At 41.8% G+C, this 26,027-nt stretch overlaps 1 protein-coding gene across 1 annotated transcript in view; it reads left to right on the forward strand.

Annotated features, from left to right (window-relative positions):
- Nucleotides 1-26,027, forward strand: part of caly (calcyon neuron-specific vesicular protein) — a 44,966-nt gene that overhangs the window by 13,413 nt on the left and 5,526 nt on the right. The window contains exons 2-4 of the mRNA XM_020514914.2: nucleotides 6,772-6,925; nucleotides 20,985-21,104; nucleotides 21,262-21,375. Of these exons, the coding sequence (XP_020370503.1) occupies nucleotides 6,797-6,925; nucleotides 20,985-21,104; nucleotides 21,262-21,375 (363 nt within the window). The 5' untranslated portion in view covers nucleotides 6,772-6,796. The remainder of the gene's footprint in view (nucleotides 1-6,771; nucleotides 6,926-20,984; nucleotides 21,105-21,261; nucleotides 21,376-26,027) is intronic.

A 26,027-nucleotide genomic window follows, 5' to 3' on the forward strand; every position in this document is an offset into this window, starting at 1 on the left:
CCGTTTCTCAGCCTCGAATGGAATTCGTCACAAAGCCGACTGCTCCCAGTGAGGCTCGCCAATTACGTAGAGCACTACTTAGGGAGCCGAACTGCTGCACAACTTGATTTTCCAACAATTTACAACAGTAGAGCGAACATCAGGGCAGTAATGGGCCTGCAATTTCATGAACCCAGGCTCTGGAAACACCACAGACTTCATGGAATCAAACTGATGCTTAAGTGTTTGGAATGAAAATGCCAAATGGAGAGGAAGCAGTGATCCACTGAGCATCAGAACAATGGAGACAGAGTGAAATGGCATTTCTTTCATGCTATTCAACATAAATACATGGGCAATGTGGTTTAAACACAGCACAGAGTGCAGAAGATCTTAATGTTGATGAGGTCACCTTGGATCCCTGAATTGGAAAGATCTGAAGGATGGGTGTGCAGTGGCTGTTATTTGTAAGATATGTATTCTTCATAATGCTATTAACTGATTGGGTAACAAATTGAACATTGCATAATAAACCTACTGTTACTCCAATATTACTGAAATTGTTTTTTTGATGCCAAGATGACGTTGTGTCTAATGGCAACATGGATCGAGTGAGAACACTACTGCCTTTACATTCTGTGATTCAATTACCTTGGTCCATTTTCTGCTACCTTGTTCCATTCTTCAACACCACAGGAATGTGAGCAGAAGGAATAAACTGTCCATTCTGCATTGTTGCTAATTTTACAGCCGTTATCTCTTTAACCAGTTGCACCAACTTGTGGATTGACTTTTAAAAAGCTTACGTTCTGGAGCAGCATGTTCTTCTCTCAACTGATACTACTGTGAAATACTGAAAATATCAGCATTTCTGGTCCAATGTGCTAAATCTTTGTATTTCCCTCTGTTTTCAGGTTACTTCTGATAGGGTTAATGAACGTAGGCTAAACAAGTACAACTCTAAATTACTCAGCAAAACAATCTGAACCAAGGCAAGTGGTGAAAGGAAAAGCTACAAGTTCTGCTGGGAGAAAGTCACATGTAAACACTGAAATCAATACTGAACCTTCAAAAAATGCAATTAAAAAGAGTGACTTGAGGGGAAATGTTAAACTTGGCAATGAGGAAAATTGCAGATATAAGCATAATGTATGGAATTCTTTCCTTTGCAAAACAATAAGAGGAAGTTTAAGATGAAATGAGAATGCTGGAGGATATAGCGATCAGAATGAACATAAAAAAGTTAATAAATACAATAATTTCTTCCACTAAACAGTCATCAAGAATATTGCAAGCAAACATCATTGTTAATCAGTCTTGTTCCAAATAAATGAGATCGATATAGGACACTAAAACGGCTCAAAATTGCATCAACCACAGGGATGCAGGACGATTATCCCCACATATTAGGAGAGACAAGAGATGAGATTTGTGAAATGCTAATTGCCTTTTGTGAGGGAATCACTGAATGTCGGAGAGGTTTACCAGGTTAGAAACACTGTAGCGTTTTGAGAAAATCCGATTGAAGTAAACCTGGTCGACTCTAGGTCCATTAATCTCACAGCACTGTGCCAGAACCAGGCCAATACTGGGTAAAGTAGAATTATGGAATAGCAAACTTGGGGAGTTATGTATTTGCCATTAGCCACATACAGCAGTCAATTTACATTTAGAAAGGGAAGATTCATTTTGACCAAATCTGTTTATATTTTTGAAGAAATGACATGCCGAGTGAATGATGGAAAACCCTGTAAAGTAACGGATGTGAAACTTCAAAATTCCATGTGATAAGAGCGACATGAAAGACCATAAATTCTTCTGGAATAACTGATAAAGACTTAGAGTCATAGAGTCATACAGCATGGAAACAGACTTTGGTTCACTCACACATACCAACCAGATATTCCAATCTGACGTAGTCCCATTTGCCCCATATCCATCTAAATTCTTTCTATTCATATATCCATTCAGATGCTTTTTAAAGGTCGCAATTGTACTCCATCCACCACTTCCTCTGGCAGTTCATTCCAGATACACACCGCCCTCTCCATGAAAAAAGCATGCCACAGGTCCTCTTTAAATCTTTTCCCTCTCACCTTAAACCTATGCCCTCTAGTTTTGGACTCCCCCACCCTAGTAAAAAGACCTTGGCTATTCACCTTACCTATGCCCCTCATCATTTCGTAAACCCCTACAAGGTCACCCCTCAGTTGGCTGGTGAATAGGAAAGGCAATAGATGTGTTTCACGATAAAATGAGAAGGAAGGAGGAGGGAGGATAGCTGATGAGATTTGTAGATGATTGCGTCTGAGGATTTAACCATGAACCCAGGAATTTAGACAAAATGAATGACTAAACTTCTTGACAACAAGAAATAAGTTTTAAGGATGTATATTTGCCCCAAGATGAGCTTCCAACTGCATTTCTGTGCCATCACTAAGACTGAAAGCACTCACCTGATAAAAATACCCAGCTGTCAGATTTTTCTAGGTTTTTCCATCATCTGAAACTAAGATGGGGTTTTCATGCTGCATTTGGGGTAAAACATGAAGGCTCAAACACAATGAACTATTTTCTGTAAATATTTAAATAAAGTTGGTATCAGCCTTTATAAATCATCCCAGTTTGATCATGATTCATTTACAGAAGCCCAGTCCTTTTTAAATCTTTTATTTCTCTTGGTTTTACTTCTACTAGACTCTTTCATTAGATTTGTCTAAATTTGCTTATTTCTAGCTTCACTAAATTCTAAAGCCTTTCTGGCTTTGTAGCCCTGGTAGAAATGACTCTCAGCCTCTTATACTGTATCTTGTGGCTGTGCCTTGTGGAACCTGTTCTCGATGGAGGTAATGTACATTGTGAGAGGTGAGGACTCTCCTTTCTTATGCCTTCCCTATCCATACAATTATTTATTACATTTTTATAAATGCGTAGCCATGCAATGATGTAGAAGTGCACTGAACTTCTCATCTCTATTCTGCTTACATATGAATGAGGTTAAAAGTTAAATATGATCACATCAGTAATATTAGTGGCCATGTGTTCTTCTTGTTACTGCAGCTAGAAAAGCAACATTAATTGTCAATGTACTCATTGGTCACTAACTATGTGGACTTGGGTAAGGTAGAATGATTAGAAACTATTTCTCCAGGGTGCCACCTTTGTGAGTATTGGCTTCTAAGATGCTACATAGCATCTCCACAAAGGCACACAGACTTTATATCATGTTCTATCTATGTATTGGGTGTTGCAGTGCTCATATGAAATTCAGACTTAATTTATATTCTCTGTGGCATGGTAAAATCAATTGTTGATCCTCCAGTTCTATGTTGTGGTTCTGCTCCTTGACCTGCACTGGTTTCGCACATCTCTACCATTGTCTTTTGGTGAGATTCCCTAGATCTTCATCGATACAAGCACCAAGCAGAATGGGTTCCTAGACTTAAGGTGACATCTCAGGAGTTTCTTAATCCCAGTTTGTCCCAGGCTATATTCTCTGAATCTTCTCTTCTGAGAAGTTGTGGTGAGATAGTTTATGGATTATGAGCCACACCATCAGTATCACACTCCTCTGATGATACAGTTGGAAGTCCACAGGGTTTCTCTCTATTTTTGCAGTGCTTGTGGGTGTGCAGTGTCCTGCTACTAAGAGAATACAGATCAGGGTGGGTGTCCACATCTGCTCTCCAGCTGGACCCGGCTGTACAGTCTGTTGATCCTTCTTTTTCTCTTAGCTGTGGTCAGATGCCAATACGATATGGTAGTATAATCCAGAAGCTCTCCAAGGAAAATTGGGATACCCTGGAGCTTGGGTTCAATCTCAGAAAAAGGAGCAATCAGGCATGCCAGTTACTCAAATAAAACATGAAGGATTTTCTGAGAATGAAACAGCCACAGTCTCTAACAAAATCAAGCATCAATCCATAAGAATAAAGGTGGAATATTGACCTATCCAACAGTTGCACAATTGATCTCAATAGGCAAGGTTGCACACTAAGTATGTTGTCGTTTTCCCGAACAATTGGGTTTCAGATTCAGTGCAACCTGTTGGGCTTAAAGTGCCAGCATTTCCTTTGACTGGTTATAGAGGTCCCATATGAAATAGCGTTGGGCAAGCTGAACTCAATTGCTTGTGAGTGTAACTTGACCCAACTTGGTACAAGGTGGCAGACAAAATGGTTCAGAGGGGAAATAAGGAAAGCTGATGTGAGAATATAATAGCGGACTCTGTTGTGATACTCACATTTACATGTGGACAAGAAGGAAATTTGAGGAAAGTCTTGCATTGATAGATCACCCTTCACAATGTTCCAAAATACCATACAACCAATGGGGTACTCTTGAAGAGCAATTACTGTTGGTAATATGACGATGACCAGGTCATCTGTCCTTACAAAATTAATTCAGAGGTAACCATTGGCCAGCACTCACAGCAGAGCTCCTTTGCTGTTCATCTTCTGCCTGATGTTCCACCTAGAAAGCCAGGATAGAACTGCAGCCTAATCTTTACCCATTTTATAAACTTTAAAGGACAGAGAAACATGCACCTTCAAACCCAACCACCCCAGTGTGAGTCTACTCCTACATATCACAGTACAAGGATGCCCCATTCAGGCCCACAATACAATTAAATACTTAATTATTATATAGTTAACTGCTTGAGCACAGGCAAGGCCTCAGTTTATCGTCTCATCTGAAAAGTAGCACCTCCATTAGTGTAGCACCCCTTCAGTACTGCAGTAGATGCAGTCCTTGACTTTTGGGACATGAATTTATAGCCTTTCTGACTTGGAAGTAAGTGTGCTACTCAGTGATCAACATCTAAGAGCTCACTTCTGACCCATATTTTCAGAGCTTGCGTTGGTACTGCTACAAGATGTAGACAGCATTAATTCTCCTAGGCTTGATCAGTACAACATGACTCATTACTCGATAATAAGTTACAGAACCTGAGAATCACATTTACAGCATCCTGAGAAAAGACTGAATGTTTATTGTCAAATGAAACTGACTATTAATAAATTAACTTGGGTACTTCTGTGAAAATAGCCGTGTTGATGTGTTGTTGTGGTGGCATTCTATAATTGCGGATACTAACATGTAAGAAGAAAAGAAATCGCCCAATTAGAGAAGAGGGTGAAGATGGCGATCGGTGAAGTTTAATGTTAGTGTTGCCTCCCAATTGGTGCATCACAAAGGCCCACCACATTTAAGCATCGGGGGCTGAGGGGTGACCTTATGGAGGATTATAAAATAACGAGGGGCATGGATAGGATGAATAGCCAAGGTCTTTTCCCCAGATAGAGGAGTCCAAAACTAGAAGGCATAGGTTTAAGGCGAGAGGGGAAAGATTTAAAAGGGACCTAAGGGCTAACTTTTTAACGCAGAGGGTGGTGTATGTATAGAATGAGCTGCCAGAAGAAGTGGTGGAGGCTGGTACAATTACAACATTTAAAAAACATCTGGATAGGTATATGAATAGGACGGGTTTAGAGGGATAGGGGCCAAGTAGGCAAATGGGACTAGATTAATTTAGACTAGATACCTGGTTGGTATGGATGAGTTGAACCAAAGAGTCTGTTTCCATACTGTACATCTCTATGACTCTCTATGACTCCTAAGCCCCCATCAGGAACTCAGTTGGCCAGCACCGCGTGATCCCTGCACTTTTAGGACTCTAGGAATGGAATCCCATCTTGAGAGCTGCCAGCCAATCAGAGGTTAACAGTTCTTCATTGCCATCACCAGCCCTTGATGTGGTTACTGCTGCTGGTAATGTGGCCACCAGAAATGGATTCCATGGGAAAGCTCCTTGTTGGTTGTTGTCAGGCAGAAAGGGTGATGCTTGTTGTGGTTGCAGGCCAATCAGGAGTTCCTCAGGTTAATGTCCTAGGCTCAGCTATGTTCAGCTGCTTCACCAATGACCTTCCTTCCATCAGAATGTCTGACGTGGGGATGTTCACCAATGATTGCACAATGTTTAGCAGCACTTGCGACTCGTTATGGATTGAAGCAGCCCATGTCCATCTGCATTCAGAACTAGACAATAAAGCTTGTGCTGACAAATGGCAAGTAACATTTGCACCAGAAAAAGAGCCAGGCAATGACCACCTCCACAAGAGAGAATCTAACCACCACTCCGTGCCTGTCAATGGTGATTCCCCACTATCAGCTTTCCCTGGCTTACCATTGACCAGAAATTGAACTGAACTTGTAATATCAATACGGTGCCTGCAAGAGCAGGTCCAAGGTTAAGAATCTTACAGCAAGTAACTCTCCTCCTGTCTCTAAAAATCCATTCCACCATCTAGGAGACACAAGTCAGGAGTATAATGGAATAATCTCCACTTGCATGGTTGAGGCACGGCTCCAGAAACACTCAAGAAGTTCCACACCATCCTGGACAAAGCAATCTTCTTAATAGAGAATTAATTAAATGCTCCCACTGCCTCCAAACATGAGGTGGGAGGAGGTGTTAAACTCCACCTCTAGAAGTCTGACTTCATAGGATAGGACATCCAAAAAGGATTCTGAACTGGCCCTGAAATGAAAAGAGAAGGTGCTAGAAATAACTGAGAGAGTCAAGCAACCTCTGTGGAGAGAGAAACAGAATTAATCTTTCAGATTCCCAGCACCTGCAATTGTCTCCTTTTCTGAGGCCACCTGAAAGCTCTTTACTGAATTAAAAACACCGCCTTTATATTGTAGGACTACGAATGGGCTGTTTGATAATTGCTAAAACACAAGTTTCTTTATCAGAAGTTCCTCATTATCTTTTCTTCTCTTTTTCAGGCTGTTTTTGTCACCCCAGCCAGACATGGTGAAGCCTGGATGTAACCTCTCTGAGAAGGCAGAGAAAGAGCACAGTGCAGACGATGGGTTTGATAACATCCCTCTGATAACCCCTCTGGATGTTAATCAGCTTCAGCAGCCTATCCCCGAGAAGGTACAGAGAAATGTACAGCAACCATGACCATAACTTGACAAGTGGGAGTGGGCATCAAGCACACTCTGAAATGACCCCTGTGGCTTTTCAGTAACATTGAAACGGATTGGACGTTAGTGGAGCCTTTGACAAGGTTCCGCATGGTTGACTAATTGGTAAATTAGATCACATGGGATCCAGAGAGAGCTTGCCAATTGGATAAAATATAGGCTTTATGGCAGGAGACAGAGAGTGATGGTGGTGAGTTGTTCCACAGGGATCGGTGCTGGGTCCTCTGTTGTTTGTCATTTATGTAAGTGATTTAGATGAGAATAGAGGCATGGTTAGTAAGTTTGCAGATGACCCCAAAACTGGTGGTATAGTCGACAGTGAAGAAGGTTAACTAAGATTACAATGAGATCTTGATCAATTGGGTCAATGGACTGAGGAGTGGCAAGTGCAGTTTAATTTGGATAAATGTGAGGTATTGCATTTTGGTAAAACAAACAAGAAAAGGGCTTACATAATTAAAAGTAGGACCTTGGGTAGTGTTGTAGAATGGAGGGACCTAGGGGTTCAGGTACATAATACTTTGAAGTTTGCATCACATATAGATAGGGTGGTTAAAAAGATGTTTATAATGCTTGTCTTCATTGCTCAGACCTGTAAGTATAGGAGTCGGAATGTTATGTTGAGTTTGAGGAAGATGTTGGTGAGGACTCTTCTGGGCTACTGTGTCCAGTTATGGTCATCCAGTTACAGGAAGGGTATTATTAAGCTGGAGAGGGTTCAGAAGAGATTTTCCAGGATGTTACAGGTAATGGAGGGTTTGAGTTATAAGGAGAGATTGGATAGGCTGGAAATTTTTTCACTGGAGTGTAGGACGTCGAGGAGCAACCTTATAGAGGTTTATAAAATCATGAGGGGCATAGATAAGGTGAATGGCAGGTGTCTTTTTTCTAGTGTGGGGCTTTTCAAGACTGGGGAGTATATTTTTAAGGTGAGAGGAGAAAGATTTAAAGAAGATATGAGGGGCAGCTTTTTTACACAGAGAGTGGTTTGTGTGTGGAATGAACTTCCAGAGGAATTGGTAGATGTGGGTACAGTTACAACGTTTAAAAAGCATTTAGATAAGTACATGATTAGGAAAGGTTTGGAGAGATATGGGTCAAATCGAGGAAGCTGGGACTAGTTTAGTTTGGGTACATGGTTGGTGTGGACTGGTTGGACTGAAGGGTCTGTTTCCGTGATGTATGACTCTATGACTCTATGATAATTGGTAGAAAAAGTTCATGTGCAGGTGAACGTAAGGGTATGAGATTAAAAAAAATGAAGTTAGGACTTAAGAACTCATCTGGTTGTTACAGCAGGTTGCATTTATGACATAAAAAACGAAGGAAGGAATTAGGAACTCTGAATTTAGGATGTGATTCATCACAAATGAGTTCCCTATCTGGCTATTTAGAATGGTAATTTTTCTCACCAGAAACAAAATGGAAGTTGGAAGGTGAGTTTTCCTCGGAATTTCCAGTCCATTTTCAATTATGTTCTAGGAGTAGGGCTCTCAAAGTTGTCCTGGCATTTGTCCTGCCCCTTCTGGTGACCCAAACAGGAGAAGAGGAAAAAGAACATTTCAAATGTCCCCATCAAATGCTCCCATGACAGGGACAGCACAGGGTTAGATAGAGAGTAAAGCTTTCTCTACTCTTTTAGTGGAGGCAATAGCCTAGTGGTATTATCACCAGATTATTAACCCAGAAACCCAACTAAAGTTCTGGGGACCTGGGTTTTAATCTCACCACGGCAGAGGATTGAATTTGAAATAGAGTAAAAAAAATGTTGAATTAAGAATCTACTGAAACTACCGTTGTCGATTATCAGAAAAACCTATCTCATTCGCTAATGTCCTTCAGGGAAAGAAATCTGCCATCCTCAGCTGGTCTGGCCTACCTGTGACTCCAGACCAACAGCAACATGGTTGAACTCTCAAATGCCCTCTTAAATGGCTTAGCAAGCCACTCAGTTGTATCAGTTACACAAAGTCGCAATAAAGAAATGAAAATGGGCAGACCACCTGGCTTTGACCTAGGCACCAAAAAAGACAATGGCAGAAACAGCTCTGTTCACCCTGCACAGTCCTCCTATGAACATCTGGGAGATCTGTCTCACAGACTGGTCAAGCAACAGCTCAACATAGTCAAACTCACAGAATCATACCTTACAGGTAATATCCCAGACACCACCATCACCATTCCTGGATATGTCCAGTCCCACTGGCAGGACAGACCCAGCAGAGGTGGCAGCACAGTGGTATACAGTCAGAGGGAGTTGCCCTGGGAGTCCTCAACATTGACTCAGGACCCTATGAAGTTTCATGGCTTTAAGTTAAACATGGGCAAGGAAACTTCGTGCTGAATACCATGTATCATCCTCCCTCAGCTGATGAATCGGTAGTCCTCCATGTTGAACAACACTTGGAGGATGCACTGAGGGTGGCAAAGATGCAAAATGTACTCTGGGTGGGGGATTTCAATGTCCACTATCAAGAGTGGCTCAGCAGCAGAACTACTGATTCAGCTGGTTAGGTCCCAAAGGACATTGCTACTAGACTGGGTCTACAGCAGGTGGTGATGGAGAAATATATTTGACCTCATTGTTACCAATTGCCAGCTGCAGATGCAGCTATCCATGACAGTACCAGTAAGAGAGACAGAAGTCCCGCCTTCACATTGACAATACCTTCCATTGTGTTGTGTGGCATTATCACTGTGTAAAATAGGATAGACTTTGAACAGATCTAGCAACTCAAGGCTGTGGACCATCAACAGCAACAGAATTGTGCTCCAGCACAATATGCAACCTTATGGCCCTGCATATCCTGTAGTTATAACACTCGTAATGTGGAAAATTGTCCAGGTATGTCCTGTACGTAAAAAGCAGGACAAATCCAACCTGGCCACTTACTGCCTCATCAGTCTCCTCCCAACCATCAGTAAAGTGATGGAAGGCATCATCAACAGTGCTATCAAACGGCACTTGTTCAGCAATAACCTGCTCAGTGACACCCAGTTTGAGTTCCATCAGGGCCACTCAGCTCCTGACCTCAGCTTTGGTTCAAACATGGACAAAGAGCTGAATACCAGAAGGGAGAGTGACAGCCCTTGACATCAAGGCCACATTTGACTGAGTGTGGCATCAAGGAGTCCGAGCAGAACTGGAATCAATGTGTACCTGGAGCAAACTCTCGAGTGATAGGAGTCATACCTGACACATAGGAGGGTGGTTGTAGTTGTTGGAGGTCAGTCTTCTTAGCTCGAGGACATGTCTGCAGGAGTTCCTCAGGATAGTGTCTAGGCCCAACCAGCCTCAGCTGATTCATCAATGGCCTTCCCTCCATCATAAGGTTAGATGTGGGAATGTTTGCCGATGATTGCACAATGTTCAGCACCTTTTGTGACTCCACAGATACTGAAGCAATCCATGTTCAAATGCAACAAGATCTGGACAATATCCCAGCTTGGGCTGACAAGTAGCAAGTAACATTCATGCCACTCAAATGCCAGGCAATGACCAACACCAATATGAGATAACCTAACCACCACCCATTGGCATTCAATGGTGTTACCATCATTGAATTCCCTACTATCAAAATTCTGGGGGTTACCATTGACCTGAAACTCATCTAGGCTCACCATATAAATGTAGTGGCTACAAGAGCAAGTCAGTGACTGGGAATACTGTGGCAAATACCTCCTGACTCCCCAAAAGCTTTCCAATCGTCTACACAGCACAAGTGAGGAGTGTAATGGAATACTCCCCACTTCCCTGGATGAGTGCAGCTCCAACAACACTCAAGAAGCTTAACACCATCCAGAACAAAGCAGCCCACTTGACTGGCACCACATCCACAAGCATCCACTCCCTCCACCACTGACGCTTAGCATCAGCAGTGTGTACCATCTACAAGATGCACTGCAGATCCTCAGACAGCATCTTCCAAACCCATGACCACTTGCAACTAGAAGGAAAAGGGCAGCAGATACCTAGGAACACCACCACCTGCAAGTTCGCTCCAGGCTACCCACCATCCTGACTTTAAAATATATTGTCATTCCTTCACTGTCGGTGGGTCAAAATTCTGAAATCCCCTCCCCAAGGGCATTGTGGGTCAACCTACAGCATGTGGACTGCAGCAGTTCAAGATGACAGCTCACCAGCACTTCTTGAGGGAAATTAGAGATGGGCAATAAATGCTAGCTCAGCTAGTGATACCCATGTCCCATAAGTGAATAAAGAAAATTTAAGCTAAAGCTTCCTGTACACTGTTCCCATCAAAATCTGGGACAGCATGGGGTTAGATGTGGAGTAAAACTCTCTCTACTGTATTTAATGGAAAGTAAAGATTATGCTACTCTTTTCAGATGAAATGTAAGTTCCTTCTATTAAATGGAAAGCATCACAAATGGTTAAAAAACCCCTAATGGGACATTGTAACAAAATGAGTGCCTCAACTATTTCAATGGAGACACAAATTCAGTTACTCTAAACAAGGTAAACGCTTTGAAACATTATGGAGGTTATAATATTGGGTAAATGCATTAAGCCTAAAGATAGTGACATCCAGATTGTACATCAGAATTGAACAGTATGAGTTAAACCACAATGAAATTAGGAATTTATATCATTTAACACATGATTTTTGTAAATTGATAAGTTATTTGTTCATGATGCTATATATTAATTGTGGAATGTGAGTTTTTCATAAAAGTAATTACATAAAAATATACTAATTACAAGTATTATAACAAGTCTGACAGATATATGCCTCTCAATAGACAATAGTTACCAGCAAGCTTATATAATGTCAGATTATCAATTGACCTCTGTCTTCTGTACAGCATAAATACAGCTGTTGTCTAGACTGCAAAATTTACATTCCAGTCACATTATTTACATTGAGTGTGTTTTTTTGTTCATCGGGCAGTTTAAATCCTTATCTTTTAGCATGGCAAGGAGAATATCAGCATACTATGTTTGAGTGGGCTCAGTCTTTCTATCCTCAAATTTCGAACACACCACAAAAAAACAAATTCAGTAGTTGTTGAGTAGAATCATCAGAAGCAATGAACCTGTCACTGAGCAGAGCACTCTTGGAACGGATAAATATCTTTTCTTGTATTTTCCTCTTTCATCTCCTGAAGGCACCAACTGATTCTATAAGACAAAGCCGTGATCTAAATGACCCTTAGTATTTCACTATTACTGTTAAGAAATGGCACATTTTGGTAAAGCATTTCCATCTTGCACACATCAGGACAATTTGCAAGAATAACAATTCAACGGGAAAACCAACATTTAGTCTGCATTAGAGGAGATTGCTGATTTGGTTAGCAATTGGGTTTTGATTAGAAAAGGCATTATTATGGAGAATGCATCAAGTAATGCTCATTGACAGTTAACTGCTAGACTTTGTTTAAATTTTAAACCAGGCAGATTGACTCTGATTGGTTTAATTTGATTTATTGAATTGATTTAATTTGTTATTGTCCATGTACTGAGTTACAGTGAAAAGTGTTGTTTTGTGCTGGATAGGCAGTTTGTACCATATAAAGGGCATCAGGGTAGCAGAATAGAGTGTGGAATATAGCATTACAGCCACAGAAAAAGTGCAGAGAGGGAGATAAGTATTAACATTTGGTCAGAGTGTTGCCTTAGGAAATGGACCAGTAAATAGTTGTCACCTATTTTGTTGAGTTGAAACATTCACCATTTGTGTACATGTTCTTTCTGCATACAAGGAACATGGCCTGGTGTGTTAATATATGGAGCTTCTAGTATAGGCAGGTGCACCACACTGTAAGCCTGGGTGACAACCCTAAATTTATTATCAGCAGAATTATTTGCACACTTGGGATTATTCAGAAAATGTTGTCTGATATTTGGGAAGGTTTGGAATAGTGGTAATAGAAATGGACTAGCAATCCATCAACCTCAGCCTAATGTTCAGGAGACATTTGTTCGAATTCCACATGGCAGCTGGTGGAATTTGAATTCAGTAACATCTGGAATTAAATGCTTGGTTTAATGGTGACCATGTAAACATTGTCGATTGTCATTAAAACCATCCAGTTCACCAATACCCTTTCGGATGGAAATCCTCCGTTTTTACCCAGTCTCGCCTACATGTGACTCTGAACTCGCAGTAACTGCTAACTGTGCCCTGAAATGGCCTAGAGAGCTAATCAGTTCAAGGGCATTAAAGGATGGGCAACTGACACCAGCAATACCAATAACACCCAAATCCCAGGTAAGAATAGGGGAATGTAGAATCACATCTAATGTTGGATACTGTGTTTTGACTTTTACAAGTGGAAGCTGGTCGGGGGCAGTCAGCCTCTTGCTTGTTGCAAGCAACAAAGGATTATGCTGTTTGATATAGAACATAGAACGTAGAACATAGAACATTACAGCGCAGTACAGGCCCTTCGGCCCTCGATGTTGCGCCGACCTGTGAAACCAATCTGAAGCCCATCTAACCTAAACTATTTCATTATCATCCATATGTTTCTCCAATGACCATTTAAATGCCCTTAAAGTGGGCGAGTCTACTGTTTTTGCAGGCAGGGCATTCCACGCCCTTACTACTCTCTGAGTAAAGAACCTACCTCTGACATCTGTCCTATATCTATCACCCTTCAATTTAAAGCTATGTCCCCTCGTGCTAGCCATCACCATCCGAGGAAAAAGGCTCCCACTGTCCACCCTATCTAATCCTCTGATCATCTTGTATGTCTCTATCAAGTCACCTCTTAACCTTCTTCTCTCTAACGAAAACAGCCTCAAGACCCTCAGCCTTTCCTCATAAGACCTTCCCTCCATACCAGGCAACATCCTGGTAAATCTCCTCTGCACCCTTTCCAATGCTTCCACATCCTTCCTATAATGCGGTGACCAGAACTGTACGCAATACTCCAAGTGCGGCCGCACCAGAGTTTTGTACAGCTGCAACATGACCTCATGGCTCCGAAACTCAATCCCTCTACCAATAAAACCTAGCATACTGTACGCCTTCTTAACAACGCTATCAACCTGGGTGGCAACTTTCAGTGATCTATGCACATGGACACCAAGATCTTTCTGCTCATCCACACTACCAAGAATCTTACCATTAGCCCAGTACTCTGTATTCCTGTTACTCCTTCCAAAGTGAATCACCTCACACTTTTCCGCATTAAACTCCATTTGCCACCTCTCAACCCAGCTCTGCAGCTTATCTATGTCCCTCTGTAACCTGCAACATCCTTCCGCACTATCCACAACTCCACCAACTTTGGTGTCATCTGCAAATTTACTAACCCATCCTTCTACGCCCTCATCCAGGTCATTTATAAAAATGACAAACAGCAGTGGCCCCAAAACAGATCCTTGAGGTACACCACTAGTAACTGAACTCCAGGATGAACATTTCCCATCAACCACCACCCTCTGTCTTCTTACAGCTGGCCAATTTCTGATCCAAACCGCTAAATCACCCTCAATCCCATGCCTCCGTATTTTCTGCAATAGCCTACCATGGGAAACCTTATTAAACGCTTTACTGAAATCCAAATACACCACATCAACCGCTTTACCCTCATCCACCTGTTTGGTCACCTTCTCGAAGAACTCAATAAGGTTGGTGAGGCACGACCTACCCTTCACAAAACCGTGTTGACTATCCCTAATCAAATTATTCCTTTCTAGATGATTATAAATCCTATCTCTTATAATCCTTTCCAACACTTTACCCACAACCGAAGTAAGGCTCACTGGTCTATAATTACCAGGGTTGTCTCTACTCCCCTTCTTGAACAAGGGGACAACATTTGCTATCCTCCAGTCTTCTGGCACTATTCCTGAAGACAATGATGACATAAAGATCAAAGCCAAAGGCTCTGCAATCTCCTCCCTAGCTTCCCAGAGAATCCTAGGATAAATCCCATCCGGCCCAGGGGACTTATCTATTTTCACACCTTCCAGAATTGCTAACACCTCCTCCTTATGAACCTCAATCCCGTCTAGTCTAATAGACTGTATCTCAGTATTCTCCTCGACAACATTGTCTTTTTCCTGCGTGAATACTTACGAAAAATATTCATTTAGCACCTCTCCTATCTCTTCGGACTCCACGCACAACTTCCCACTACTGTCCTTGACCGGCCCCAATCTTACTCTAGTCATTCTTTTATTCCTGACATACCTATAGAAAGCTTTCGGGTTTTCCTTGATCCTACCTGCTAAAGACTTCTCATGTCCCCTCCTGGCTCTTCTTAGCTCTCTCTTTAGGTCCTTCCTGGCTAACTTGTAACTCTCAAGCGCCCTAACTGAGCCTTCACGCCTCATCTCTACATAAGCCTCCTTCTTCCTCTTGACAAGAGATTCAACTTCTTTAGTAAACCACGGTTCCCTCGCTCGACCACTTCCTCCCTGCCTGACAGGTACATACTTCTCAAGGACACGCAGTAGCTGTTCCTTGAACAAGCTCCACATTTCAATTGTGCCCAGCCCCTGCAGTTTCCTTCTCCATCCTATGCATCCTAAATCTTGCCTCATCGCCTCATAATTGCCTTTCCCCCAGCTATAACTCTTGCCCTGCAGTATATACCTATCCCTTTCCATCGCTAAAGTAAACGTAACCGAATTGTGGCCACTAACACCAAAGTGCTCACCTACCTCCAAATCTAACACCTGGCCTGGTTCATTACCCAGTACCAAATCCAATGTGGCCTCACCTCTTGTTGGCCTATCTACATACTGTGTCAGGAAACCCTCCTGCACACATTGGACAAAAACTGACCCATCTGAAGTACTCGAACTATAGCATTTCCAGTCAATATTTGGAAAGTTAAAGTCCCCCATAACAACTACCCTGTTACTTTCGCTCCTATCCAGAATCATCTTTGCAATCTTTTCCTCTACATCTCTGGAACTTTTCGGAGGCCTATAGAAAACTCCCAACAGGATGACCTCTCCTTTCCTGGTTCTAACCTCAGCCCATACTACCTCAGTAGACGAGTTGTCATCAAACGTCCTTTCTGCCACCGTAATACTGTCCTTGACTAACAATGCCACACCTCCCCCTCTTTTACCACCTTCCCTGATCTTACTGAAACATCTAAACCCCGGAACCTGCAACAACCATTCCTGTCCCTGCTCTATCCATGTCTCCGAAATGGCCACAACATCGAAGTCCCAGGTATCAACCCATGCTGCAAGTTCACCCACCTTATTCCGGATGCTCCTGGCATTGAAGTAGACACACTTCAAACCACCTTCCTGCCTGCCAGTACACTCCTGCGACCTTGATCTGCCAGTCTTTGAGATGTATGGCCTACACACCTGGCGTCACACTGGCACTGAAATTGATTTACCACATTACTCATTTGCCTGATGGGCTGTTTTATGCTACTACTAAACAGTGGCAACATGAGTGGCATTCACATAATTGTCAATTATAATTAATGGTTGCCATCTCCATGGCAATGCCTCCACCAATCAGAGATGGTAGAGGCATTGTCATGGAGACGGCAACCAACCAATCAGCACTCTCCTCTCATACAATATTGATATTGAATTGCCCCTTAAGTTGGTATTCTTGCAAATTGTCCTGATTAATGCAAGATGAAAAGTTTCGACAGAATGTATTTTTTTCACCAATTCACAAGTTCGAAACTTCCAAATGACTTTGGCACTTTTCTGTTATGATCCATCCTCATGTGTAGTCTGCTTCATAGGTTACTTAGCATTGGTGCAGCATCAACAAAGCCAAACCTGATTCCCTACTTTGTAATCTGTCCAAAGATAATGGCACTGAAGAGCAGAAACTATGGCTTACGACTCAAGTGGTGTGGTGTCTCTAGCCAGAACACCCAGGTTCAAGTCCCACCTTCTCTAGAGGCATGTCATACATATCTCAACAGGTTGATTAAAAAATATCTACAATTAGGTGGTCTTCAAGGCTTCATGAAGATCAAGTGATTTTAAAAAATGATAATGAAAAATTATCTGCACCAATTTTAAAATAAAGAGTGCCTGATACCTTCATCCAGTTCGAAGACACTGAGGGCAATTTCATTGACCCTGTTCGTTATCTGGACTGAGATAAAATAGACTAAATTTTGTTGTCCTTCTGATCCATGTAATTCAGAAATTTGTCACCTAACGCTGTTCAGCACTAAACTGTCAGTGAGCTGTGAAAATTCTTCAATGTGAGTCTCAGAAACTGAAAAATAAATTATGCATCATGGCAACATTTATATCTGAAGAATTCACAGCTTAAAATAGGATTTTCAATGCTGCAGTTCCAGTCACACGGTGTCATAGATGATATCTTCAGCAATGTACTAAGCCCAGTGGTGAAAGGGAGTGGCATAAAATAAGTACAGCTGAAGGTGAACTGTTTATGTTTAAGAACCTGCACTGTACCTGTGCTGATAGAAACCGAGCTTTCTTGCAGATGTTTTAATCAATCTGTTCTGAACTGTTATAACACACCTCTGGAAGAGGTGACACACTACCATTGCACTACAAGAGCCCTCCATGCTTTGCTGCACTATTAAACACATCAATTAAGTCAATCCAGTTTTACAGGATCTGTAAAACAAAAGACAGTTGCAGATGCTTCTTAGAAGCAGTTTGAACAGTCAACCATCCAATTTACAATCTGTCGCCCACACATAATTTAGTCAGGGTGCCTGAAATTTCTGTGAACCAGCTTCCTGGTGACATCATCAACAATTGCTAGTTTGATAGCAAGCAATCAATTGAACCAAACACCAGGTAATGGAGCCAGGCAAAAAGCAAAGTGTAATTCTTTGTAAATATTTAACTTTTAAAAGAGTCCGGCTACTAATGGGGTAGAAATTGGTCTGGGTTGTGTTTTTTTAGCACAAACTAAAGGTAAGATAAACCAACATAGCAGTATGGAGTGTTGTGACCAATCTGCATCATCATGCCATTATTTAATTGGTAGGGATTTTTTTGATATTTTTTAAATCCAGAAGTGCTGTTAAACACAACTGATTTTTTCTTTGTCACCAAATCACCCATGGTATTTTTTTCATCGACTAACCACCACCAATAATTTACTTGCATCTTGAGGACTTTTTCCAATGTAGATACTTTCTAATGAACCTGTTAGAGGTGTTGTTACGCATTTCTGGTGCAGGTAGGGCTTGAAAACTGAGCTCCTGGTCCAGAGGCAGGGAGAATACCACTGTGCCACAGATTTTTTTTTTAGGGAGCTTTTTTTCAAAAAATTTCTTATCAGCCAGTTCAGAGCTGTTATCATACACCTCAAGTGCAGATGGGTTTTGAACCCGAGCCTCTTGGTCCAGCGCTAGGGGCATTACTACTGCACCACACAAGCTTAGGGACCCTTTTTAAGGCATCCATATGGTATTTTTTTTATTTAACCTAACTTTCTAATCAACCTTTTTGGAGATATTATCACACACTGCTGGAGCAGGTGGGACTTGTACCCGGGTCTGTTGGCCCAGGGTTAAGGACACTACCACTCCACCACAAGACGGCTTCCACTTTTTTAAAATTTAACCTACTTTTCTAATTAACCTGTTCAGAGATGGTATTATACCATCAACGATGGTACCATTGCAGATAATGCTGTATCAGTTATCCTATCGACAATGGTACTATTGCTAATGATGCTGTTCCAGTTATCCTATCGACGATGATACCATTGCGAATAATGCTTTATCAGTTATCCTATCGACAATGGTACTATTGCGAATAATGCTTTATCAGTTATCCTATCGACAATGGTACTATTGCTAATGATGCTGTATCAGTTATCCTATCGACAATGGTACTATTGCTAATGATGCTGTTCCAGTTATCCTATCGACAATGGTACTATTGCTAATGATGCTGTTCCCGTTATCCTATCGACAATGGTACTATTGCTAATGATGCTGTTCCAGTTATCCTATCGACAATGGTACTATTTGCTAATGATGCTGTTCCAGTTATCCTATCGACGATGGTACTATTTGCTAATGATGCTGTTCCAGTTATCCTATCGACAATGGTGCTAATGTGAATGATGCTGTATCAGTTATCCTATTAAAAATGGTCCTATTGCTAATGGCCCTTCTGCAAAAAGCCCCAGTACCAATGTTCCTATTGTCAGGCATTAAGCTTGGTTAAACTCAAGACATACTAGAGCCCAAGTGTTTGGTGAGCAATGGGTGGTACAAGTGGGAAAAGCCATCTATTGAATTTGAGTGAATTTTTAATTCATATACTTAGCAGCACAATCTCCATTGCGCAAACCATAATTCAGTTCAGCACATTCATGATATCTTAAACTCAATATAGGCTCTTGGCCCTCATGCCGATTAAACCTTGTGCACTGTGATAGTGTCCCTATCTCTGATCCAGGAGGTCTGTATTCAAGTCCCACCTGCCCTGGAGGTAGGTGTCTCCTCACATGTTTGAGTAGGTTGATTAAAAATAAGTATAACCTATTTACATGGAGTCTTTGATCAGGTCCTAGGGGTTGTGAATAGGCTACTGGTGTGAGACAGGGATCATGGTAATAGTTTTATCATCACGAAAGCATTTCTGCCCCACTTCTGGGTAATTAATTTCACAATGAGGCCTCTTTTTAACATTTTCAGGTTTAATGCCTGGTGGAAGTCTTGGATTAGCTTGGTTCTGTTGCTGTAATCTGTGACTGTATTTTTAGGCCAGTGCGTTCGAGCAAGTTGACAGCCTTGTCGAGAAATGCCGATAATGTCACTGATGTTTGGCTCCCAGTGGAAAGCAGTGGCTGAGGTTGGCAAATCAACGCTTCAGTATTTACCTCCAACCCTCACTTCTTCTGAGTTCAGCTCTGTGCTGGGAAGTATAGGACTGTGTTCCCATGAGCAAGCAGAAGGTCAGTTCTGTGAGGAAGTTTAGAGTGCTGCAGTGGAGAAGGGTAGAATCTGCACAGCCCCTCAGCTTCATAGAGAAGCTCTTAAGAGTTTAATCTGAAGGACGTTGCAAATAAGGGGACGAAGCCTAGTGAGGCTGCAAGGAGTCAGAACTGTGGGCACTCAACCAGCATGATAGGCATATGTCTTATTCCTGCAGTATTTTCAGTTTCAAAGCAGAGTGAAAGGAATTGAGAGTTATGCTGCCAGGCTTAGTGGAGGGAGGATGGGTGGACAATGGAGCCAGTATAAAATGGTTGGCATGCTTCTGTGCTGTGTCTCCTCAGTAATCCTATATATAAAGTGAGTGACTGATGTGTTGATCGGCACTTTTCCATTCAATAGCTTCAGATGCGCACTGTGTGTTACGCCCTCCTGGGAAAACTGGAGCAGAAGGGCACCCCGATGTTTCCTATGTGCTCACCCTGAAGCTCATCCTGGGTACAAGTAGGTGAACATGTGGCTATTACAATAATCTGATGAATGAAGCCTTTAGAACATATTAGTTCAACGGGGCTTACAATTGTAAGCAGCGGCTCAAGTCCATGCCCTGCTGAGGTGAGGATAATGGGATAAGATTGGATGAGGAAAGGGATAGACAAGCACTGAGGGTATTCAAAGGGCAGTCTGGCCTGACATCTCTTCTCAAGCGCTTTCGTCATAAGCGGAAAATGCCGCTCTACAGCAACAAAATAGTCTAGTCGCAGGTTTCAACTGTTTTTGCTCAAGATTTGTTTTGTTTTGAAAATGAGAGTGTCTAATTTTAGCTGATTGTACCTGTCCTCTTTCCTGCTAGACAGTGAAATATCATGCGGGTGAAATTAGCAGATCAATTTCCAACAAAGCTGTGACATGCCAGAGTTTGAGGGTCTGCTGTGTGGCTGAATCATAGAATTATAGCGCAGTGCAGAATCTGTGGTGAATTTTCAAAGAGCAATCCGTTGTAAAAGAGGGGACACTTTTGTTTTCCAATTGGAACAGGAAAACCGAGCAGGAATTACTCAGGGGGAAGCATAAATTTGGTTGTTTCACTTTGATTTGTTGCCAACAACATTTTCGAACACTGTCAGGAGCTGTGTTCTTTACTTTCATGCAACTCCCTGCAGGTCGTGGTGAAGACCAGGACAGAATATCAGCTGCAACAGAAGAAGAAGAAAAAGCTACACATCCCCGGAATTAAGAAACTGAACATTAACCTTTATGATGAAGTCTCAGAAAAAGTCAAGGTGATCGAGTTAAATCATTCAGCTGATTGTGAACAGTTTGCATACACATTAAGTAAAGTTTATTTTTCAACGTCAAATGTCAAAGTCGAATAACAGCCACTTCATATTGAATATATATTGCCAGTTTCTCACTCTCAATATGATTTGATTCCTTTAGCTCACTGGATTGATTCTCATTACAATGGCATTCCTGGCCTGCCTGTTAATGCTGGTCATGTACAAGGCATTCTGGTATGATCAGCTAAGCTGCCCAGAGGGTTTTGTATTTAAGGTAAGCTGACCGTCAGTGTTCCTTTTATTATTTCCAGATTTATAGATAATGAAAAACGCCCTTTGCAAAAGCTGCATGGGGAAGATTTTCTTATTTGTTGTTGCAATAAAGATCTTCAGAGCCTTAACTCTCAATGTAAAATAGCAATATCTCACAGGCACACTTTCTAAAGTATGTGTGACGAGTATTAAAATTCAGTTGCTTCATGTGGAATGAATTCTGGTCATTACCAACATTGCAATAGGGATGTTTTTAACCTTGATGAGAAGAAGGAGGGAACCTGTTAATCTTGAGTGGAGAAAATTCGCCTCATGCTTGTTGACCCATTTAGCAACATTGACATATTTTGGGAATAATGAGAACACAGGAACGTATAAAGATGCAAATTTCTTTGATCTGTGTATGTTCGGTAGTGACCAATTAAATGGTGCAACACTGGGCAATATCACACAATCTGTTATTCCCTTTAGTATTGTAAAGTGTACCAGCACACTGTACAGCAGGCTATATGATGCCATAGTGTATTAATGCTCTGAACAGCATACTATACACTACCATTGTGTACTAACAAATACTGCAGTATTTCAGTGTACAGTACAATGCTATAGTGTGAGTACAAACACAGCACGTTTGACATTGTTCAACGCACTTACACACTGTGCTTCGGTTTGTATACACAGTACAGTACAAAGTTACACCTAGACGCTGTGTTCAGACACATTATTCATTATTCAGTACCTTGCACAATGAACACAGTGCTGTGTGTTGCTATAGTATACTGAAACACAGTGTAACACATTGCGTCATTTACTGACGCTCTGAAAAACTAGCACACTCTACAATAGACTGCAGATTGCACAGTGTGTGAACAGACTAAATGATGCTCTGATTCTTTCCAACAGTATGTATTGTTTTCGTTGTGATTAACATAAGGCACATCTGGATTGCATTTACACATATTGGTATCTATGATTTCTTTAGGAGTATGCATGATAACTTGTGTGCTCTGAGATTAACCTCCTCTCTTTGAATAACTACTACTTGCTTGAGGTTATTTCAGTTCTTTATGCATCAGGACCCTAACTTGAATTTTAAATGAGTAATAGAGTGGATAGTTCACAATGACCTTGGCTTTCCTGAACTCTGCTAATCCTTCGTTGCATTCAGTATTATCACCTATTCGATGAATCTGAGCATGCTCTACTGAACTGCCTTAGGTTCTGTGTGATTGTCTTTGGTTCTTTTCATTATTAGTCAATATCTCCTTCATCTTCCAGCTGGTTTGTGCATTTGGACAATGCATCATGCAGGTCAGAGCTCAATATCCTGGCAGTGGTCATGATGCTATCATTCTGTGGCAGTCTGCTGTGCCAACTATTTTTGAGCCAGTAGACCTACTGGATGATTAAAGGCTATCTGTCCACTGTCCATATGGCTAACAACTCTGTGTAGAACTTGTAGACATGATGTACAGCACGCGTACAATGAACACCATGCCACCAAACTCTCATAGAGCAAACCAGTGGTTAGCTGAAACAGTGCTTCCTTGGACCGCTCAGAGAAGCCTGGAAGACTTAAGTATTGCAAGGATTGTGGAAAATGGATTCATTTCAAAAGTAGATGAATATGTTGTTCCGTTAAAAGAGGTCATTGAAAGTTCAATGTGGGCATTGGAGATTTTTTAAACTGATGTACATAGAAATTGTAGTCAGATGGCCTCAATGTGGATTTTACCAGTTTCAAAATCTCCCCACCCCCGGCCTCATCCCATGTCTAACCCTCCCTCTCATCCCCACCTCCTCAACCTGACACAACCTGTCCATCTTCTCTCCCACCTATCCAGCCCTCCTACTTCACTGACCAATCCCCACCACTCCCTACCTGCGCTCACCTATCGCCATCCCACTTACCTTCCCCAGCTCCACCCCTCCTCTCTCTATTTATTTCTGAGCTCCCTTCCTCCTCCCCCATTTCTGAAGAAGGGACCCCACCCGAAACGTCAGCTTTCCTGCTCCTCTGATGCTGCCTGGCCTGCGGTGTTCATCCAGCTCCACACTGTGTTATCTCTGACTCCAGCATCGGCAGTCCTTGCTATCTCAGGCCCTGTAGTTTCCTGTGTTTAAAGTTTATCAAGTTGAGTGGTGACCTTATAGAGGTTTATAAAATTATGAGGGGTATAGATAAGGTGAATGGCAGGTGTCTTTTTCCCAGGATGGGAAATTTCAAGACTAGGAGGCATATTTTTAAGGTGAGGGGAGAGAGATTTAAAAAAGACATGAGGGGCAATTTTTTTACATGGAGGGTGATTTGCGTATGGAATGAACTTCCTGAGGAAGTGGTGGACGTGGGCACAATTGCAACTTTTAAAAGACACTTGGATAAGCACACGAGTAGGAAAGGTTTGGAGGGATGTGGGCCAAACGCAGGCCAGTGGGACTAGTTTAATTTGGGATTATTTCAGCACAGGCTGGTCGGACCGAAGGGTCTGTTTCTGTGCTGTATGACTCAATGAGCAGCAACTCACACAGCACATGCCTGGACAATTAGAATATTCCTTCAGGCGGTGTATCCTGTCTGCTCAGTAAAACATGACTTCTCTCCTCCTGTTCACCTCCATCCTTGAGCCCTCCAGTGCTGCTTAGCAACAGGTCATTTTGCCAACACATACACCACAGCCAATGTGGCCAAGATAACACTGGCTTTTCTCAAGGCAAGAACAGTCATTCTGTTTACAACTTCGATCATTTGTGTTGCTGAGGTTTCTTCACTTTGTAACTGTCAATTTAAACTGGTTATCTCCCGCATAAAGGTTACATCGAGAATAGATGCTGAAAATAAAAGATACAGCCAAAAAAAAGCTACCGAAAGCCAACTCCCAAAATACTTCTTGTAAAACTGCCTTTTGGAGCTTAATTTACTGTATATCTGGATACAATGGGACCAGAAATAAATTCTGCTCTTTCCGAAGTAGCTCATTCAATTTACAATGCTGCTGTTTTCCCTGCAGTGTAACCATTTCTCTTCCAACGTTGTCAAAGCTTTCATAGCTTTTCAAAAGGTGTTCAGATTACAGCAGGACCAGAAATAATTTCTGCTTTTTCTGAAGTAGCTGCAGTGTGCAAAGGGAAGGAGAGATGGTTTATCAAGAGGGGCGGGGATGGCCTAGTGGTGTTATTGCTGGACTGTTAAGCCAGAGACACAGGTAACGTTGTGGGGACCCAGGTTCAAATCCCACCACTACAGATGGTGGAATTTGAATTTGAATTCAATGAGTATCTGGAATTAAGAATCTAGTGATAACCATGAATCCATTGCCAATTATCAGGAAAAACCCAGCTGGTTCACTAATATACTTGAGGAAAGGAAACTGCCATCCTTACCCAATCTGGCCTACATGTGCCTCCACACCCACAGCAACATAAATGACTCTTAACTGCCCTCTGGGCAATAAATGCTCACCTACCCAGCAATGCCCTCATCCTGTGAATGAATAAAGGGAAAAAAAATTAAGTTAATTTCAGTCATTGCATTGAGGTCAGCACATTTTTGTGGAGAATGGAGTGGACGGCATTGTGCAGGTCTGTTTGAATTTTGACTGGGCCAATATTACAGTCTCCACATAAAAAAGAAAACTCATACGAGCATGTATGTGTCAGGCATAAAGAAACACTAGCATGACTGATGTTACTTTTCTGGGAATGATGCACACATACATGGAGTGGGTGCAGTGTACATTTATCAGAACACTATGTAGGGCTGAAGGATTTCAGTTCAGTAGAGATGGTGGGGAAATTGTCCAGTTCAGAGCACAGAGTTATATTTCAAGCACCTGTCTACAGAGTTATTTTTAAGTACCTGTCCAAGAATATTACAACACTCCTCTGGAGCAAGTGGGACTTGAATGTGGGCCTTCTAGCTCAGAGGTAAGGACACAACCACTACACCACAAGACCTCTCCAGAGTGCAGAAAGTCAAGGAGAGATTTAATACAGGTGTTAGAAATGATCAAATCAGTTGATAGAGCAAGAGGGTTTAAATTGGTAATTGGGCCAGAAAGAAGGGTGATTTACTATTGGAGGATAAAGGAAAGAAGTAAGATGGGTGAGCTCATGGTGGAAAACCCATCCAATTGTGTGTAAAAGCATCTCTGGATATTTATTTAAAAAAGAATGAGAGGACTAGGTCTTTTGTGGGACAGGGGCAGTATCGCTACCTCTGAGCCAGGAAGCAAGGGTTCAAGTCCCATCTCCTGTGGACATAAGTCCAAACATGCCTTAGCAGGTTGATTGTAAATATGGAGTGAGAGGGGGAAAATGTCTGGCAAGCTGATTGATAAAGAGAGGCTAAGAAAAGATTGGTAAAAGTTTCAGAGAGGCATGAGATTTTCTTCTTACAGATAGAAGATATGATGTGGACTGCAAAGTCCGAAAGCTGAGGCAGTGGAATTAATAATAATGTTCAAAAGAAAATTGGAAATGCGCTTCAAGAGGAGATACTAAAACGCTATGGGGAAAGAACAGGGCGTGGGACTGATTGGATAGTCGTTTCATTGAGACAATGGGTACTTTCTGTGCTGTGAGATTCTATTCATTTCAATTGACACTGATTGAAGATTGGGAAATACTGGCTTGGATACCTGCTGTTGTCTGGAA

The sequence above is a fragment of the Rhincodon typus genome, chromosome 34, assembly GCF_021869965.1.
Source record: "Rhincodon typus isolate 14 chromosome 34, sRhiTyp1.1, whole genome shotgun sequence".
Taxonomy (NCBI): domain Eukaryota; kingdom Metazoa; phylum Chordata; class Chondrichthyes; order Orectolobiformes; family Rhincodontidae; genus Rhincodon; species Rhincodon typus.